General features: G+C 32.0%; 5 protein-coding genes across 5 annotated transcripts; all 5 read right to left on the bottom strand.

Annotated features, from left to right (window-relative positions):
• Nucleotides 1-231: 231 nt before the first annotated feature.
• On the bottom strand, nt 232-3,261 carry LOC662549 (mitochondrial-processing peptidase subunit beta). The gene is made up of 6 exons (XM_968639.5): nt 3,104-3,261; nt 2,887-2,980; nt 2,710-2,840; nt 2,201-2,663; nt 773-1,056; nt 232-718 (listed from the first exon to the last, which is right to left on the bottom strand). The coding sequence occupies exons 1-6, from the start codon at nt 3,167-3,169 to the stop codon at nt 323-325; spliced, it is 1,434 nt and encodes a 477-aa protein (XP_973732.1). The 5' UTR covers nt 3,170-3,261; the 3' UTR covers nt 232-322.
• A 137-nt stretch (nt 3,262-3,398) lies between these two features.
• Nucleotides 3,399-4,545, bottom strand: LOC100142238 (uncharacterized). The gene is made up of 3 exons (XM_001814349.3): nt 4,337-4,545; nt 4,056-4,287; nt 3,399-4,010 (listed from the first exon to the last, which is right to left on the bottom strand). Exons 1-3 carry the CDS (start codon nt 4,499-4,501, stop codon nt 3,415-3,417), a joined length of 993 nt encoding a protein of 330 aa, XP_001814401.1. The 5' UTR covers nt 4,502-4,545; the 3' UTR covers nt 3,399-3,414.
• A 5,618-nt stretch (nt 4,546-10,163) lies between these two features.
• Obp56b (Odorant-binding protein 56b) lies at nt 10,164-10,605 on the bottom strand. Its single transcript, XM_001813173.4, has 2 exons — nt 10,543-10,605; nt 10,164-10,484 (listed from the first exon to the last, which is right to left on the bottom strand). The coding sequence occupies exons 1-2, from the start codon at nt 10,603-10,605 to the stop codon at nt 10,164-10,166; spliced, it is 384 nt and encodes a 127-aa protein (XP_001813225.1).
• A 3,879-nt stretch (nt 10,606-14,484) lies between these two features.
• LOC103313402 (uncharacterized) lies at nt 14,485-14,960 on the bottom strand. The gene is made up of 2 exons (XM_015980965.2): nt 14,886-14,960; nt 14,485-14,820 (listed from the first exon to the last, which is right to left on the bottom strand). The coding sequence occupies exons 1-2, from the start codon at nt 14,958-14,960 to the stop codon at nt 14,485-14,487; spliced, it is 411 nt and encodes a 136-aa protein (XP_015836451.1).
• A 168-nt stretch (nt 14,961-15,128) lies between these two features.
• On the bottom strand, nt 15,129-15,634 carry LOC100142306 (odorant binding protein 3). Its single transcript, XM_001813324.3, has 2 exons — nt 15,520-15,634; nt 15,129-15,477 (listed from the first exon to the last, which is right to left on the bottom strand). Exons 1-2 carry the CDS (start codon nt 15,571-15,573, stop codon nt 15,157-15,159), a joined length of 375 nt encoding a protein of 124 aa, XP_001813376.1. The 5' UTR covers nt 15,574-15,634; the 3' UTR covers nt 15,129-15,156.
• Nucleotides 15,635-17,408: the final 1,774 nt, after the last annotated feature.

The raw sequence follows: 17,408 nt of genomic DNA, 5'->3' as shown, positions 1-17,408 counted from the left end.
GATTTTTAACAAATTGAAGGATAGTAAGTCGTACGAAACAAGTTTCGTACGTAATGATGCATGAACTCAAAAATTAAGAATTAATTACTGTTTTTACAACGTCATTTCCTTTTTTGCAATTGCATGTTAAGGATTTGGTTCATAATTAAGCCATTGTTTTGGCCTCATCAAAATACCAGCCCGTTCATTATGTTTTGAATTTCGCGCGTGCGATAGAAATAAAACCCAAGCAACTGTGACACGTACCTTTATTAATAAAATTAACCAAGTTGGAACAAAAAATTATTTACATTGTTGAATTTAAAGACTATTTTTTAAACACTTAGACACGTAACCAATACATTGAGCTACGGATCCTGTTGTAGTCTGGCAGTTGCTCAACTGGCCCCACTGCGGCAATAGCGGGACACCGATCGTACAAATATTTGTAGCACACATCTCGTACATTTTGCGCTGTTATGGAATTAATCCTATGGGTCAATTCATGAGGGGGCAGCCTCCTTCCATAACACAACAACTGGCGCCCAATATCCTCACACACAGCAGTGGAAGTATCCAATTGGAGCAAAGTATTGGCCGTGAGGAGAGCCTTAGCCCTCTCGACTTCACCCTCAGTAACACTCGTAGCCAACCTCATAAACTCCTGTTGGATATTAAAGACCATATCTTCGATTTTGAGCGGGTCTGAGACGAAGTAAATGCCCCACAAACCCGTATCCTGAAACATTAAAATGTATTAATTCACACAGGACGCAGCCGCGAGTTATAATACTTTATAGCACGTGTTGAAACTTTGGTACGAGTGACACAACTCGCCTTCGCCACTGGCACGTGCCAGAGTTGTAGCGTTCTGTTTTGCCGACGCTTGGGACCTATCCCATGCACCCAACAAGGTGGAAGCCACCATCAAGGTCAAGGTGTCTGGGTCGGTCCATCCGGTACCTTCCACAGCTATGGCGATGTGGGCCAAAGGCAGGGAATCGTCACGGACGCGAATCTCAGAGCCGGTGAAACGGCAAGGACTCAAAATCGGGATTTCGTCAGGATAGTTGTTATCTGTCAAAGTTTTGGGATTACAAGCTTTTTTAAACTATTGTCAATATTGTAAATTTTATACCAAGACACGGAAAAATGCAACTAAACATACAAGGTGAATCTCCTAGAAGTAGTTTTTTTTCTTACTACATGAAAAATAAAGATAAGTACTTTTCAAAACAATGAACAAAAATGCCGGTTGTCATTAAAAAAAAAGAATGATGTTAGAACTCAAAAACAAATAACATATAGCATTCAAAGAAAAAAAATCGACAAGTTTTCGATAGTTTTTTTGAAAATTTCTAATACTATTGATAAGAATTTCTAGCATTTTGTCTATTTTTTAAAATCTTTTTCTTAATTTTTTCAAGTTTTAATTTCATGTTTTTTCTTATTACATGAAAGATAAAGATGTGCACTTTTTAAAACAGTGAACAAAAATGTCGGTTCTCATAAAAAAAAATTAAGAATGATGTCAAAACTCAAAAACAAATGGCATATAGCATTTAAAGAAATAAAAACGGCAAGTTTTCGAGAATTTTTTTGCAAATTTCTAAAACTAATGATAAGAATTTTATGCCTTACTTCTGGTTCAGGGTGTATATTGGTAAAATTAAAATTAAAAAAATATAAACTACGCACAAATGAAGAGGGATACTGTTAAAAAAGGCATTGTATCATAGTATATCATTGTATATTTTTTATACAATAATATTTTTCTTAATATATTTCTTTATGGATGCACACGAGCCTTAGACGAGTGTAGTAGCCAGTACGAGTCTATTTGCTATAAATTTTTACAATCATTTTGTCGTATTTCCGAATCCTTAATGAAAAAATAAGTAAAAAAATTGTCGCTAATTCCGCAATTCCTTTTAATTTATTTAATTTCTTTTGCAGTATTAAATAAATATATTTTGTTAACGAATGATAAAAAAAATGTTTGGTCAGCAATTAATTATTTTTTGTTGAAAAATTCTGAAACTTCACAAAAAATAAATCTGTGCTTAAATAACCAATTAAGCTGATTTGTGTAATTTTCATTTTTTGAGCTACAAAAAAATACACTTAACAGACTCACCCTGTACAGTTAAACAGGTTTAGGAATTGAACCACCAAATACCTAGTGGCTCATGCCAACACAACAACTGTAAAAAATACTCACTCAATTTGGTCAGATGTTGCTCACACAGTTTGACCAACTCATCGTGATTAACACCCCCAGCACCGGCCACCACAATCCGGCTCGCCTTGTAGTGATTATCCAAATAGCAGCGCAAATCATTGGCATTGATAGCCCTAATGTTGGCGGTGGGCCCCAGAATCGTGTTAGCCAAAGGCGTCCCTTGATACGCAATCGCGTGCAAATGATCGAAAACAACCTCCTGGAGATTAGACTCAATCTCTTGCATTTCACGCAAAATAACCCCGCGTTCGCGCTCGATTTCCGCTTCGCCCAGTTTGGCATTTTGCACAATATCGCCCAAAATCTCAATGGCTTTGGGCACGTCTTTGGCCAAACATTTCGAATAGTAAACAGTCTGTTCGCGGCTCGTGTAGGCGTTCAAGTGGGCCCCCATGTCCTCGATCTCGACCTCGAGCTGGGTCTGGCTCCTCTTACCCGTCCCCTAATCACGAAACCATCAATTGGGGTTCAGGGGGCCTACGACTTACCTTAAAAGCCATGTGTTCCATGAAATGGGCGACTCCGTTGTTTTTCGAGTTCTCATAGCGGCTGCCGGCGTCGATCCAGATACCTACCGTGGCTGTGTGCGAGCCCCAGTCCTCAGTCGCCACCCTTATACCTGCAAACCCAAAGTCAGGGAAAAACCCAAAAATTGCGCAACCGACCTGAATTTAGTGTCGTCACGTTTGTGGGAGGCACGTTCAAGACGACCTGTTTTTGTTCAGCGGCCGTTGAGGCATTTCGGAGGGTTTTAGCCGTCTGAAAAAATTAAGGTTATGTCATTACGTAATTGTTATTTAACACGACCGGACGCCAGATTGGCACCAATTAGGTGCAAAAAAAACGCAAATTTCGCAATTGTCACAAAAAATAGGCATTTACCTGAATTATTGGCCCATTTTTTGATAATTTTGCCACGGATTTGGACAATTTTAGAATCGACGCCATCTTGCAAATGACTGGAGTGGTTCAGCATTGCCAACCCTTCACACACCACAAATTAACAGCTTAAATTTTCATTTCAGACGCTAAATTTTTACTATAAACAATAAAAAAAATCGATTTTGAGCCACAAAATACCAAATATTATCTGTGGACAATTTTTATCGTTTTTTTTGGTCAAATTAAGGGGAACGTTGGTAACGCAGCTTATAGTGGTAAATAATAGAGGGCGACACGCTTTTTAAACTTATTTATTCAAATAAATTAGCAAATTTCAGTAAATTGGCATTACAATAACTAAAACTGTACAACTCGAACAATAAATTCTTCAATTTTAGCCCAAATTCGCGATTTGTGCTTAAATTTTTAAGGGTTTGGTAATTTTTGTCACTTGGCAAGGTTTCAAAAAATTGGGGTATTTGGGCGTCTGGTAGTTGAATTATTTGTGTACAAAAGGTCAAGACAATGCTCTCGTACACGAAAATGAAATCGTTGACTAAAATCGGCCCTAAGTGGTCACAGTCGGGGCTTAAATTCGTGCTCAAGTAACACAAGAAGTTTTGTTCGGTGTTTGACAAAGTCTCGTATTTTTTGAACCGTTCTAAAACCTTCAGTAAGGTCTCCCAGTGTTTCAGGTGCAGTAACCCGTATGCAAATTGCACTTGTTTTGCCCTATAGTCGGGTGAATTGAAGTCGGTTGTGTTGGGCGAATTTTGGTTCTTTGATTCGTTTCCCAATAATTGTTTAATAACGTTTTCGCTCGTTTCGTAATACGTGATGCTTCGTGTGACTCTGTGCAAAAAATTGTCGTTGTCTAGCGCTTCCTGGTCGTGTTTTTTGATCAGTTCTGGAAAGTGGGGTTAGGTGAGGCCAACTCAATTTGTGACAATACCAAGCCGTTTGATTTTCTCCTCGTGGGCTTGTTTGCGTCTCTTGTAAAACTGTAACACTTCTTCGGACAAATCTTTTGGTAATTGTGCCCTTAAATCGCTCTCAACCCGGTTTAAGTAATCATCACTTGTGTCACTGAATTGCCCCTCAAGTGATTTAATAAACGTTGCACAATTGCTTTCGTCCACTGTTACATGATTGTCTGGAGCGGACGCAAGTGTTTTAATGAATTTCTGGAAATTTGGATCAAAATAAAGGGCTAGAAATTGGTAAAACTAGTACAAGAACGTTGAGGCGTTTATTGGCCGGAATCGCCGATTTGAGCCTCAAAGTGTCGTAAATAACATCCGTGAAGCTCTTGGCAATGGTTTCGGCTGCTTCGCAGTGGAGTTTGGGGTAATCGTGGTGTTTTGGGAGCAAAAATTCAAAAATTCTCTCTTCTGTCATTTTGACGTTTGAAATGTCAAGCGCTTACTTGCGACTAGAACGAAAAAAACACCAAATTTGGTCAAAATTGACCAAAAATTTACGTTTTCTAAGCGTTTATTCAGGAAAGATTCAATTATTTTGCTAAATTTCTTATAAGGTAAGCCAATAAATCACAGAATTATGTCAAAAATGACATTATTTTTGCAAGTTTTGAGAATTTAAACACGTTTTTAGACCAAAAATTAAGTTTTTCTCCTTATTTTTGTTAAACTAGAACGAAAAAATCACCACATTTGGCCCAAAATGACCAAATTTTTACCTTTTTTAAGTGTTTATTCAGCAAAAACGCAATTATTGCGCAACATATCTTAAAAAGTAAGCTAATAAATAACATATTATGTCAAAAATCATATTATTTTTGAAAGTTCTGATAATTTAAACACGTTTTTAGACTAGAAATCAAGCTTTTCTTCCTGTTTCTATTAAACAAAAACGAAAACATTACCAAATTTGGTCCAGAATGACCAAAAATTTACTTTTTCTAAGCGTTTATTCAGCAAAAACTCAATTATTTCGCTAAATTTCTTAAAAAGTAATCCAATAAATCACAGATTATGTCAAAAATCATATTATTTTTGAAAGTTCTGACAATTTAAAAACGTTTTTAAACCAAAAATTAAGCTTTTCTTCCTGTTTTTATTAAACTAGAACGAAAAAATTGCAATTTTGGTCAAAAATGACCAAAAATTTACCTTTTCGAAGCGTTTATTCAGCAATGATTCAATTATTTCGCTAAATTTCTTATAAAGTAAGCCAATAAATCACAGATTGTGTCAAAAATCACATTATTTTTGACAGTTCTGACAATTTAAACACGTTTTTAGACCAAAAATTAAGTTTTTTTTCTTATTTTTTTTAAACTAGAACGAGAAAATTACCAAATTTGATCCAAAATGACCAAATTTTTATCTTTTTTAAGCGTTTATTCAGCAAAAACTCAATTATTTTGCTACATTTCTTAAAAAGTAAGGTAATAAATAACATATTATGTTAAAAATTACATTATTTTTGAATGTTTTGACAATATAAACACGTTTTTAAACCAAAAATCAAGCTTTTATCCTGTTTTTATTAAACTAGATCGAAAAAATCATTAAATTTGGTCCAAAATGACCAAAAATTTACGTCGTTTTCTAAGCGTTTATTCAGCAGAAACTCAATTATTTCGATAAATTTCTTATAAAGTAAGCCAATAAAATTCTCTCTTCTGTCATTTTGACGTTTGAAATGTCAAGCGCTTACTTGCGACTAGAACGAAAAAAACACCAAATTTGGTCAAAATTGACCAAAAATTTACGTTTTCTAAGCGTTTATTCAGGAAATATTCAATTATTTTGCTAAATTTCTTATAAGGTAAGCCAATAAATCACAGAATTATGTCAAAAATCACATTATTTTTGACAGTTCTGACAATTTAAACACGTTTTTAGACCAAAAATTAAGTTTTTTTTCTTATTTTTTTTAAACTAGAACGAGAAAATTACCAAATTTGGTCCAAAATGACCAAATTTTTACCCTTTTTAGCGTTTATTCAGCAAAAACTCAATTATTTTGCTACATTTCTTAAAAAGTAAGCTAATAAATAACATATTATGTCAAAAATCATATTATTTTTGAAAGTTCTGATAATTTAAACACGTTTTTAGACTAGAAATCAAGCTTTTCTTCCTGTTTCTATTAAACAAAAACGAAAACATTACCAAATTTGGTCCAGAATGACCAAAAATTTACTTTTTCTAAGCGTTTATTCAGCAAAAACTCAATTATTTCGCTAAATTTCTTAAAAAGTAATCCAATAAATCACAGATTATGTCAAAAATCATATTATTTTTGAAAGTTCTGACAATTTAAAATAGCTATTTATGTAATAAGTACATAATGCAGGTCTTTATTGGACGAGCCCTAAGTTTATGGACGAGCGAGCTTGCGAGCGAGTCTCATAAATAGGACAAGTCCAAAAAGCCTAATTATGTACGAATTGCATACAAAGCTTTATGTTCGACTGCCGAAATTGGTTTATTAATGAATTTAATAAACTTCAATAAATTAATAAATTTTAATGAAACGCACCAAGTGTGCTTTTTCGGTTGTTTGGTTACGGAATTGTTTATTATTTTTGTGATGTGAAAATTGTGTTTGAAAGCAAAATGCAAACGTGCAGTTCAAATAAAGAAGAAACTTGCAGCGAAATATCAAATATTGCTGCTGATGCGAAAGATTCTCTGTTACCATCAAAATCCAAGCATTTGTACGAAGAAACATATAATGCGTATCGGAAATGGCGTTCTAATAAGAAAATTGATACAACTTGCGAAGATACCATTCTAGCGTACTTCAGCAGCGAGCTGTCCCGGTATAAAAGTTCATCATTATGGAGCAAATATTCTATGCTAAGATCAACCATCAATCTACGAGAGGGAATTGACATTAATAAATTTCCAAGCGTCATACCTTATTTGAAACGAAAAGGTGAAGGACACAAACCAAAAAAATCTCTTATATTGAGTAAAGACCATATAGACGAATTTTTGAGAAAAGCTGACACCAAGGAACATTTATTTAATAAGGTAAGACGTTTTTAAGGTTTTGTTTCGAGTATTTATTTTAAAAACATAATTTCTCGTAGGTTGTTCTCATATTTGGAGTAGCCGGTGCATGTAGACGTCAAGAGCTAGTGACATTAACGACAACATGTGTTCAAGACTGCAAAACCCATTTTTTAATTAAGCTGGAAGACACCAAAACCAAAGTGGATCGATGTTTTATAATAACAGCAGGTAAACTCGAAAATGTTAATCTACTTGAACTTGTCAGAAGATATATGGAAATTCGACCCACCAAGACACCGCACAACAGATTTTTTATCAACTACACCAAGGAAAAATGTACCATTCAACCAGTTGGAATCCACAAAATTGGGGGTGTGCCTGCTATAGTGGCCAAGTATTTGGGTCTTGAAAATGCTTCTTCATATACAGGTCACTGCTTCAGACGTAGCTCAGCTTCTCTTCTGGCAAATGCAGGGGCCACTATGGAAAGGATAAAAAGACACGGAGGTTGATCTTGGGTGAAGAACCATTGGCCTGCAATAGCATCTCTTCGGAAAATCACGAAAAATTTACAAGTTTGCGTGGAACCGAGAGTGAAGCAAAAAACAACGAAGTTGTAGGAATGAATTTCTGTGGCAACAATAATAGTGTTATAAATGTAAATCATTATTACAACAAGCAATAGTATGTTTATATGGTTACAATGTTACAAAGTTGATATGTATGTATTATTATAACTTCAAATAAATTTTGACATTTCTGAAAATAAAGCTACTTTATTTTACTAGTACCATAAAGAAGTACTTTATGGCCGCATAATTATATTATAAACATTACTTTATAACTCAGTCGTACATAAACGTTTTTAAACCAAAAATTAAGCTTTTCTTCCTGTTTTTATTAAACTAGAACGAAAAAATTGCAATTTTGGTCAAAAATGACCAAAAATTTACCTTTTCGAAGCGTTTATTCAGCAATGATTCAATTATTTCGCTAAATTTCTTATAAAGTAAGCCAATAAATCACAGATTGTGTCAAAAATCACATTATTTTTGACAGTTCTGACAATTTAAACACGTTTTTAGACCAAAAATTAAGTTTTTTTCTTATTTTTTTTAAACTAGAACGAGAAAATTACCAAATTTGATCCAAAATGACCAAATTTTTATCTTTTTTAAGCGTTTATTCAGCAAAAACTCAATTATTTTGCTACATTTCTTAAAAAGTAAGGTAATAAATAACATATTATGTTAAAAATTACATTATTTTTGAATGTTTTGACAATATAAACACGTTTTTAAACCAAAAATCAAGCTTTTATCCTGTTTTTATTAAACTAGATCGAAAAAATCATTAAATTTGGTCCAAAATGACCAAAAATTTACGTCGTTTTCTAAGCGTTTATTCAGCAGAAACTCAATTATTTCGATAAATTTCTTATAAAGTAAGCCAATAAAATTCTCTCTTCTGTCATTTTGACGTTTGAAATGTCAAGCGCTTACTTGCGACTAGAACGAAAAAAACACCAAATTTGGTCAAAATTGACCAAAAATTTACGTTTTCTAAGCGTTTATTCAGGAAAGATTCAATTATTTTGCTAAATTTCTTATAAGGTAAGCCAATAAATCACAGAATTATGTCAAAAATCACATTATTTTTGACAGTTCTGACAATTTAAACACGTTTTTAGACCAAAAATTAAGTTTTTTTTCTTATTTTTTTTAAACTAGAACGAGAAAATTACCAAATTTGGTCCAAAATGACCAAATTTTTACCCTTTTTAGCGTTTATTCAGCAAAAACTCAATTATTTTGCTACATTTCTTAAAAAGTAAGCTAATAAATAACATATTATGTCAAAAATCACATTATTTTTGAAAGTTCTGACAATATAAACATGTTTTTAGACCAGAAATCAAGCTTTTCTTTCTGTTTTTATTAAACTAGAACGAAAAAATCACCAAAATTGGTCCAAAATGACCAAAAATTTACGTTTTCTAAGCATTTATTCAGCAGAAACTCAATTATTTCGATAAATTTCTTATAAAGTAAGCCAATAAATCAAAGATTATGTCAAAAATCACATTATTTTTGACAGTTCTGACAATTTAAACACGTTTTTAGACCAAAAATTAAGTTTTTTTTTAATTTTTTTTAAACTAGAACGAGAAAATTACTAAATTTGGTCCAAAATGACCAAATTTTTACCTTTTTTAGCGTTTATTCAGCAAAAACTCAATTATTTTGCTACATTTCTTAAAAAGTAAGCTAATAAATAACATATTATGTCAAAAATCACATTATTTTTGAAAGTTCTGACAATATAAACATGTTTTTAGACCAGAACTCAAGCTTTTCTTTCTGTTTTTATTAAACTAGAACGAAAAAATTACCAAATTTGGTCCAAAATGACCAAAAATTTACGTTTTCTAAGCATTTATTCAGCAGAAAGTCAATTATTTCGATAAATTACTTATAAAGTAAGCCAATAAATTACAGATTATGTCAAAAATCATATTATTTTTGACAGTTCTGACAATTTAAACGCGTTTTTAGACCAAAAATTAAGTTTTTTTTAAACTAGAACGAAAAAGTTACCAAATTTGGTCCAAAATGACCAAATATTTACCTTTCTTAAAAGTTTATTCAGCAAAAACAAAGTTATTGCGCAAAAATTCTTAAAAAAGGCCAATAATTCACATAATTTTGTAAAAAATTACATTATTTTACTGAGAATTTTAACACGTTCTTAGACCAAAAATAAAGTTTTTCTTTCTGTTTTTATAAACTGGAATAAAAAAATGACCAAATTTGGACAAAAATTTATCTTTTCCGAGCGTTTATTCAGCAAAAACTGAATTAAATTCTAACTTTGATGATTTTCAAGTTATGTTTCTTTTTTACATTGTAGGAAGTTTCCTACTAACCAGTAACCGCAGCTATACTTTGCAGTTGCACCATGTAAATAAAGTGCCTAAATTTTAATTTTTAATTTTTTTTTCTGAAAAGTTATTTATTAAGCGAAATACGATTAGTTGTTTCATTTATTTGAAAATGGCGCCAATTACAAAATTAAGAGTTTTTGATGAGTGGTTCCACGCATTTCCTGTACTTTTCCATGTCGTCACAGGTGGTAACACTCTTGATTTCTTCGCCACATGTGGCTACAGCCTCGCGAGCTGGGCTCTCAAAAGGTTGGGCGTATTCTTTTAAAGTCTCCATGTTAATATTGCCTTCGGAATTTACGATTTCGAGAGATTCTAAAAGACATTTAGCTGTGCACAAAGCTGGTTGAGACGGCGTTGTTTCGAGGAAATTTGGGCTGGAAAATTCCGATTCATTTGCGTTGGTTTTTTTGACACAATTTTCGACCACTTTCATCAATTCTGAGTCCTTCAAAATGATAGTGATAAGAATTAAATTTATACGTTTGTATAGACTATAGACTTACTTCCAAAATGGCACCGAATGTGGCAACCGCAAGGATTAGGAAAATTGATGCTTTTAGGATCATTGTTGAAATACATTTTTAATTCAGTTATTGCAAATTTATAACCGAAAAACAGGAAATGCGACAATTGCTCAATTAATTTTTCACACATCAGCTGGGCTCGAGATATTTTCTATTATTTTCGAGGTTAATGCAAGTAATAATTTTGCCGATTTTTTGATTAATTATTATATCTGTTTGCGTTATAAGCAGTGATCACATTCTAAAAAAATATACAGGGTGTCCATTTTTCGAGCTCCACCATGGGGATCTTAGTTGTTATAAAAGATTCTAGGTCGGTTAAATTAAGGCAAAGTTGCGCATTTTTATGCTGAACGATTATCTGAAAGAAAATTTTATGTAATTTTTTTGTTTTTAAATTATTGAAAAAAAAACAATTTTTTTTTATTTTTTAAACGAAAACCAAAAGAACTAGACGTTTTTAAGTAGGACATTCTTCAGCCACTTTTTTACAAGACAAAATTTAAATATGTCATCTCCTTTTTCAAGGCATTCTTGATGTTAAACTTACAACACTCAATTTCGTTTTTTTTTTATGAACGTCATTTGCTACTTGTTTTTTTGAAATGTCTTTTGTTAGTGATTTCAATGATATATCACTTGATCTTGATAAAAATTAAGAAAAAAGCGTTTTTGCAAAGAGTGCTTTGGAAAAAACGTCATGAATGTTGTTTAACTAACTAAATTTTGACAGTTCTATTAAATGTGCAACCAGAATTTTGTCTCATTTTGTACGCTTGACGAAAATGTGAACCTTCCCGATTTAAATTTAATCAAACTTCGAAAATCTAGTTTGTTTAAAAACAAAATTGTTGGCGTTTTTTCCACAGCACTCTTCGCAAATATGTTTTTTCTCTATATTGATCAACATGTTAAGATTCAATCACATCATGTGATATATCGTTGTAATCAGGAACAAAAACACTTTTCAAAAATACAATAAGCGAATATGGCTTTCGTAAGAAAAACAAAAGTTGAGTGTTGTATCTCTGACATCAAGAACGCCTTGGAAAATCCGATGACAGATTTAGATTCCTTGTAAAAAAGTGCCTGAAGAACGTGCTACTTAAAAATGTCTAGTTCCTTTGGTTTTCGCTTAAAAAAATAAAAACGAAAATTACATTTTTTTTTTCAAAAACTAAAAATTATACACCAAATGTTGTTTCAGATAATTGTTCAGCAAAATTTATTTTGTTTATTGTTTTTTTTTGTATTTGCATCATAAACAACCAACCACAAGTCAAAATCAATCCCTTCTTTTTTTGGGGAAGCACCGCATTATTTCACTCATAGTTTCGCAATTTTCAATTTTTTCCACATTTGTGATGCAAGTGGAAATTTCCTCTCGTTTTTCATCACTCAATTGCTTGACGGTTAAAATTTCGTCGATTTTCTCTTTCTGGGGAACGCCATTCTCATCAATAACTTCCCTTTTCTCTAAGAGACATTTCAAGAAACATAGATGACTTTCCGGAAGATTTTCCATTTTCCAACCTTCGTGAAGCTCATCCATTGTCATTGAATTTTCACTGAGACATTCCTCCCTAACTTCAGCAAATTTCTGACTCATGAAGAAATAAGCCCAACTTGACTGAAATAACAATAAATAGGAAAAAATACAAAAACGCGAAACTGAAACAAACTTGGAGGAAAATAAACGCCAAGAAAAATAAAACAAGTTGTTTTTTCGCCATGTTATAAAATTGTGTTTCAAAATGTTTGCGTTTTGTGTACTTTTATACAAAATGGTGTATTTCATGCGTAACTTAATTAGGCTTGTCAAGGTTCGTAATTACAAAAACACCCTAAATCCACGCCCTGTTGCCACTTATTTTCACAGTGTTGCTTCAATAATTACGCCCAATTTGCGTCTAACTACTTTATTTCGTTTCTAATTAATTTAATGACACCTTAGGCAACCTTCACACCTAATATAAAACCCGCCACAACAATGTTGGCACCAAAAAATGGCAAAAATGTGTCGTTTGTTTGTTGTTCTCAGTCTTTTTGTGGCAAGTCAGGCTTTGGATGTTGAAGTGAGTGTTTTATATTTTTTTATTATTTTTTTTAATTTGGTAATTGTTAGAAAATTCGCAATGAGTTAATGGCCGATAAAAATTTTGTCGAATTGCGAAACAAGTGTTTGGATAAATTGGGCTTAAAGGAAGAGGATTTAAGGGATTTGAAATTTGATGGCGATGTTTCGGAAGATTTGATGTGTTTTGGAAAATGTATTCAGGAAGAGGACGGTTTGCTCGATTCCGAAGGTAATCTCAACGAGGAAAAATTGGAAAAAAAGATTGAAACAATGCCGTTTTTGTCACGTGTGAGCGATGACACCAAGAACAACATTATGGAGTGTTTGAAGGAGATTGGAAAAATTGAGACTTGTCAAGACTTTGGGAAACAGAGAGATTGCATTCACAAATATGTCTGATTTTTTCTGTAGTTTATAAACTAATACAAATGTGGGAATTTAGGGTAAAAGGCAATAAATGACATAATTCTAAAACTCTATTTTTATTTTTTACCCAAAATATACACACAAGTGTGTTGTTTCATAAACGTTGAGGAATAACAAAGACAGCGATTTTTTTTTAAATATTTAAAAACTTGTCGGTCTAGCAAAGTTTTATTATTTTTTCTACGTCTTTAGAACCATTTACAGTAAAATCTCCTATAAGCGGACACTGACGGTGACATGATGATTTTTGTCCGCTTAATGGAGGTGTCCTCTTACGAGAATTAATAATTTTTATATGGAATCAAACTAAAAAAATATATTTTTAAAGACGTACAACAATACCTATAAAATCTTTCAACCTCCTATAAGCGGACACCGACGCGACGATGACATGCTTTTTGTCCGGTTAGTGGAGGTGTTCTCTTATATAATAAAACTATATTATAAAAGCAGTAACAGCATGGTTATTAGTATTATTATTATTAGTAGAATTCTTCAAAATTCACTACATATTGTTCTTTAATACTCAAAAATTCGTCAGAAATATACTTAAAACTTGTATTATTCAGAAAGTAAAATATTTTTTTAAAAGTTTTATAAACAAATTATCAGTTAATTGATTAATATTTTCAATACTTGAGTTAGTAAAGCAAAAACTTTGCTTTTCCCAAGCGTTTCCACTGCCAACTTATCTTCATTTTTAACAGTATTTGCTGCTTGTGAATTTAACACTGAAATAAAACATGTACCCGCTTATGTGATTCCCCGAACTTCCTGCCTACTTAATATCACACGCGCTTATGATTATGACATACTGTCCGCTCAAAGGAGAGATTTTGTTTCAAAGGATACGAATTGCATTGTCCGCGTCCGTTTATTGGAGAATGAATACCGTTTAAAATACATTAGCTCAAAGTTGGACCAACAAAAATGTCCGCTTGACAGAGGTGTCCGCTTATAGAAGTTGTCCTTTAAGAGAGATTTCACTGTACATCTTTTAAAAGTTGTTCGATTTTTTTGATGTTTTGTTTTTTTATTTTTGTTGAAATATCTCCGCAACCATTAGACGTAACCCTATTAAGTTTACCATCATTTGAAAGCTCTTTTAATTATCTATCTTTTTTAAAAAATACTATTGTCGTGAGACTAATATTTTTTGAGGAATTTGTTAATAAATTAAAATAGCTGATAAAATAAAAAAAATCGTAACTAAATAGCTACCGGAAGTTTTGCAATTTTTTCAACGCCAATCGATTTCCCGGATTATTTTACGTAAGTCGACATCAAAATAAATAGTTCCATTTTTTCAAAAACATGGTTTTACGGTAATTGAGAAAATAAAAAAAATAAAAAAATTCCAAACTTTACCAAGAAAATGCAATAGTAATTTTTGAATTATTTATTATCTTTCAAATGGTTTACATCGTTATATTTTGATAACACTGTTCGATTTTCCTCAAATCGCCACAGCACCTAATTTTCCCAATTTTCTCGACACAGGCAGTTATTTCGTTCAAAACTTCATCGCCTAGCTCAGAAATGGCGGGAATTTCTTTCATATTATTCACGTTGAGGTTTCCATTTGCATCAATAAACTCAACACCTTCGTAGAAACATTTATAAAAACATAACTCTTTTTCGGGAATATCGTTAGATGTGTTGTAAGTTTTCAAATCAGTGACTTTCATCGAATTTTTTTCCAAACATTGGTCTCGCAATTCGGCAGCTGGACCATCCAATTCGGTGAAGATTTGCTGCAACTGATTATAATAATTAATAATGATAACAATAATTTAGAAATTTTTCTTTAGCGACTAACAGCTTCTTCAGATTCTTTTTCCCCAAATGAGAAAACGAAGAGAAATGTGAGGATAACGCTGGTAATTGGGTTCATCTTGGGTTGGTAACACTTGTATGAAGTTAGTTACAGTGGTGACACACATTTATAGTCAAACTGAAGGTTAATACAATTTTTCGAAACGATTAAACGTAATTTAGTGTTATTACTTTTGTTATATTTTTTATGATTTCGTCCGGATTTATTTAATGAAAAAATACCAGATTGTTATATTATTTTGCTTTATTTAAATTTAAATGAATTCAACAAAACACTGCTCGATTTTCTTCACACCGTCGCATTCTTCAATCTTGCCAACTTTCTTCAAACAAGTCACCAAATCGTCGTGTTTGGACGCGTCGATGGCGTTCACTAGGGGAATCGACATTAGGTTGTCAGTATTGATTTCGCCATTTTCGTCCGTGATCAGAAGTTTATCGTAAAAGCATTTATTGAAACATAACATTTCTTCGCTCATTTTCTCAGCCGGTAAATCGAATTTCTTCATATCTTCCACACCCATTGAATGTTCAGTCAAACATTCGCTGATTGTTGTCCAGTACTTCCCCTTTTTCTGCAAACTATTTAGTGATTTTTTTCAAGTGTTGCAACTTACTTGGGCCGAAGCCAGGACCAAAAACGAAAACAATAGAGTGACAAATGACCACATTGTTATTGTTCTTCAAATGATACTTTTTTGAAATTATTGGGCTTTTTATATTGTTCTCACAGTCAAGGTCACTGATGGTAATTGACAACACTGTATAAATGCATAAATTAATCGAATTAATCCAAAAAAATCACCCGGAAACAATTAATTGCTTCCGCAATTATTTTTATTGGTATAAAAGTGCGAAACTCCAATACTCTTAAAATGGCAACTAGATTTTGCTTCGGTTTATTAATTTTGTTCGTTGGAACAGTTCTAGTGGTATTTTTCAGAACTTGACCACAATTCGAATTTTCGTTTTTTCAGTTTGCAGAAAATGAGCATGAAATTCTGGAAGTACGGGCTCTTTGTATGAACGAAACTGGAGTTTCTGAAGAAACTGCCAGAAATTATAAACCGGCCGAAGATCCAGCAAGTGAAGAAATTTTGTGTATGGTAAAATGTATTTTTGAAAAAATTGGCTGTTTGAAAGACGATGGAAGTTTTTGTGTTGATACGATGAAGAAAAAAAATTACATTATGGATGTTATTAATGAGGAAAATGAGGAAAAGATCTACGAATGTTTGAGGGGAGTTGGTAAAATAACCAACTGTCGGGACATGGCAGCGGTTGAAGAATGTTTTGTAAAAAATGATTCAAAGTGAAACAGTTTAATGTAATTAAACTTTATTTGTTATCAATGATTTTCTCACTGCTTTCCCCAAATCAGCTAAAGATGATTGAATTTTTGAGATTTTTTGCCTAAAATTATGGTGGTCTACTTTTTATACTTACGAGTATCTTCGGAAAAAATATTTTTTTGAAAATTCGGTTTTGAATAGCACTTTTCTATGACTTTAAAAACCTCTATCACCTGTTTCAAAACTATAAAAACGCCAACGTCGCATTTTACCGAATATCTTTTTTAAATAAGCTTTAAAAATTTAAAAAAAAATGCGAAAAAAATGTGGCGTTGGTGTTTTTATGGTTTTGAAACAGCTAATACATTCCTTAAAAGCGCAAAAAAGATGAATTGGTTAATAATAATTTCAATTTTTCTCAAAATTTTTATCGGACTATATATTAACTATATTAGACTACCTAATCCTATTATTATTCTACTTGGAAAGCTTTTTTTATTATCTCTCTGACTAACAGTTTTTGAGAAAATTGCTAATAAATGGAAAAATATAACTAAAATTTTTATGTATTGGTAACTTAAAAATTATTATGAATTTTACAATTTGCTCGACGCCAGTCGATTCCCCGGATCAATTTACATAGGTTTACATTAGAGTAGTTCCACTTTTTCGAATAGTTTTGCCGTAATTGACAAAATAAAAAAAAATCCAAAAAATATAGTTTTTTTAAACATGCTGTAGCAAATTTTTATGAACTTTTCTATGTCTTTAGAAGCCTCTACAGTCCTGAACAGTGCAAAAAAATCAATTATTAAAAAAACAAATTGATTTACTTATTTTTTTTAAAAAATGTAATGACATTTTTTTTTAATTTTTCAAAAATGACATTTTTATGTCGCAACGTCCTATGTTTTTTATTGTAACTAAATACAAAAGTTCAGGTAACTTTTTCAGTCATAAAAAAATGGATATTTTTAATAAAATCGATTCTCTGGTTGAAAAGTAAACTAAATCAAACAAATTAAACCAAAAATTACAAATTTTAGGGTGTATTTTGCAAAGTTTTTTCAAAATTTGTCATTGGCTTATTAGAACAATTATTATGAAAAATCAGACTAAACCAATTTACTTAAAAAATCTTTTAAAAGTCTTAAAAAAAAATTCGGGTCTTATTAAAAAATAGGCTAAATCGACAAAATAAGTAAAAATATATA

Source organism: Tribolium castaneum, chromosome 8, assembly GCF_031307605.1.
Source record: "Tribolium castaneum strain GA2 chromosome 8, icTriCast1.1, whole genome shotgun sequence".
NCBI classification, from domain to species: domain Eukaryota; kingdom Metazoa; phylum Arthropoda; class Insecta; order Coleoptera; family Tenebrionidae; genus Tribolium; species Tribolium castaneum.
This window is presented reverse-complemented; position numbering and strand designations above follow the sequence as displayed.

What these genes read in the sequence shown, in the direction of transcription:
- Obp56b (XM_001813173.4), bottom strand. Translation starts at nt 10,605, where the DNA reads ATGATCCTAAAAGCATCAATTTTCCTAATCCTTGCGGTTGCCACATTC. An exon ending in CATTCGGTGCCATTTTGGAA is followed by an intron (nt 10,485 to 10,542) that starts GTAAGTCTATAG and finishes ATCATTTTGAAG; the next exon opens with GACTCAGAATTGATGAAAGT.
- LOC662549 (XM_968639.5), bottom strand. Translation starts at nt 3,169, where the DNA reads ATGGCGTCGATTCTAAAATTGTCCAAATCCGTGGCAAAATTATCAAAA. An exon ending in GCAACATCTGACCAAATTGA is followed by an intron (nt 1,057 to 2,200) that starts GTGAGTATTTTT and finishes AAACTTTGACAG; the next exon opens with ATAACAACTATCCTGACGAA. An exon ending in GTTTCAACACGTGCTATAAA is followed by an intron (nt 719 to 772) that starts GTATTATAACTC and finishes TTAATGTTTCAG; the next exon opens with GATACGGGTTTGTGGGGCAT.
- LOC100142306 (XM_001813324.3), bottom strand. Translation starts at nt 15,573, where the DNA reads ATGTGGTCATTTGTCACTCTATTGTTTTCGTTTTTGGTCCTGGCTTCG. An exon ending in TGGTCCTGGCTTCGGCCCAA is followed by an intron (nt 15,478 to 15,519) that starts GTAAGTTGCAAC and finishes AATAGTTTGCAG; the next exon opens with AAAAAGGGGAAGTACTGGAC.
- LOC103313402 (XM_015980965.2), bottom strand. Translation starts at nt 14,960, where the DNA reads ATGAACCCAATTACCAGCGTTATCCTCACATTTCTCTTCGTTTTCTCA. An exon ending in AAAAAGAATCTGAAGAAGCT is followed by an intron (nt 14,821 to 14,885) that starts GTTAGTCGCTAA and finishes AATCAGTTGCAG; the next exon opens with CAAATCTTCACCGAATTGGA.
- LOC100142238 (XM_001814349.3), bottom strand. Translation starts at nt 4,501, where the DNA reads ATGACAGAAGAGAGAATTTTTGAATTTTTGCTCCCAAAACACCACGAT. An exon ending in ATAAACGCCTCAACGTTCTT is followed by an intron (nt 4,288 to 4,336) that starts GTACTAGTTTTA and finishes CCAAATTTCCAG; the next exon opens with AAATTCATTAAAACACTTGC. An exon ending in GGAGAAAATCAAACGGCTTG is followed by an intron (nt 4,011 to 4,055) that starts GTATTGTCACAA and finishes CCCACTTTCCAG; the next exon opens with AACTGATCAAAAAACACGAC.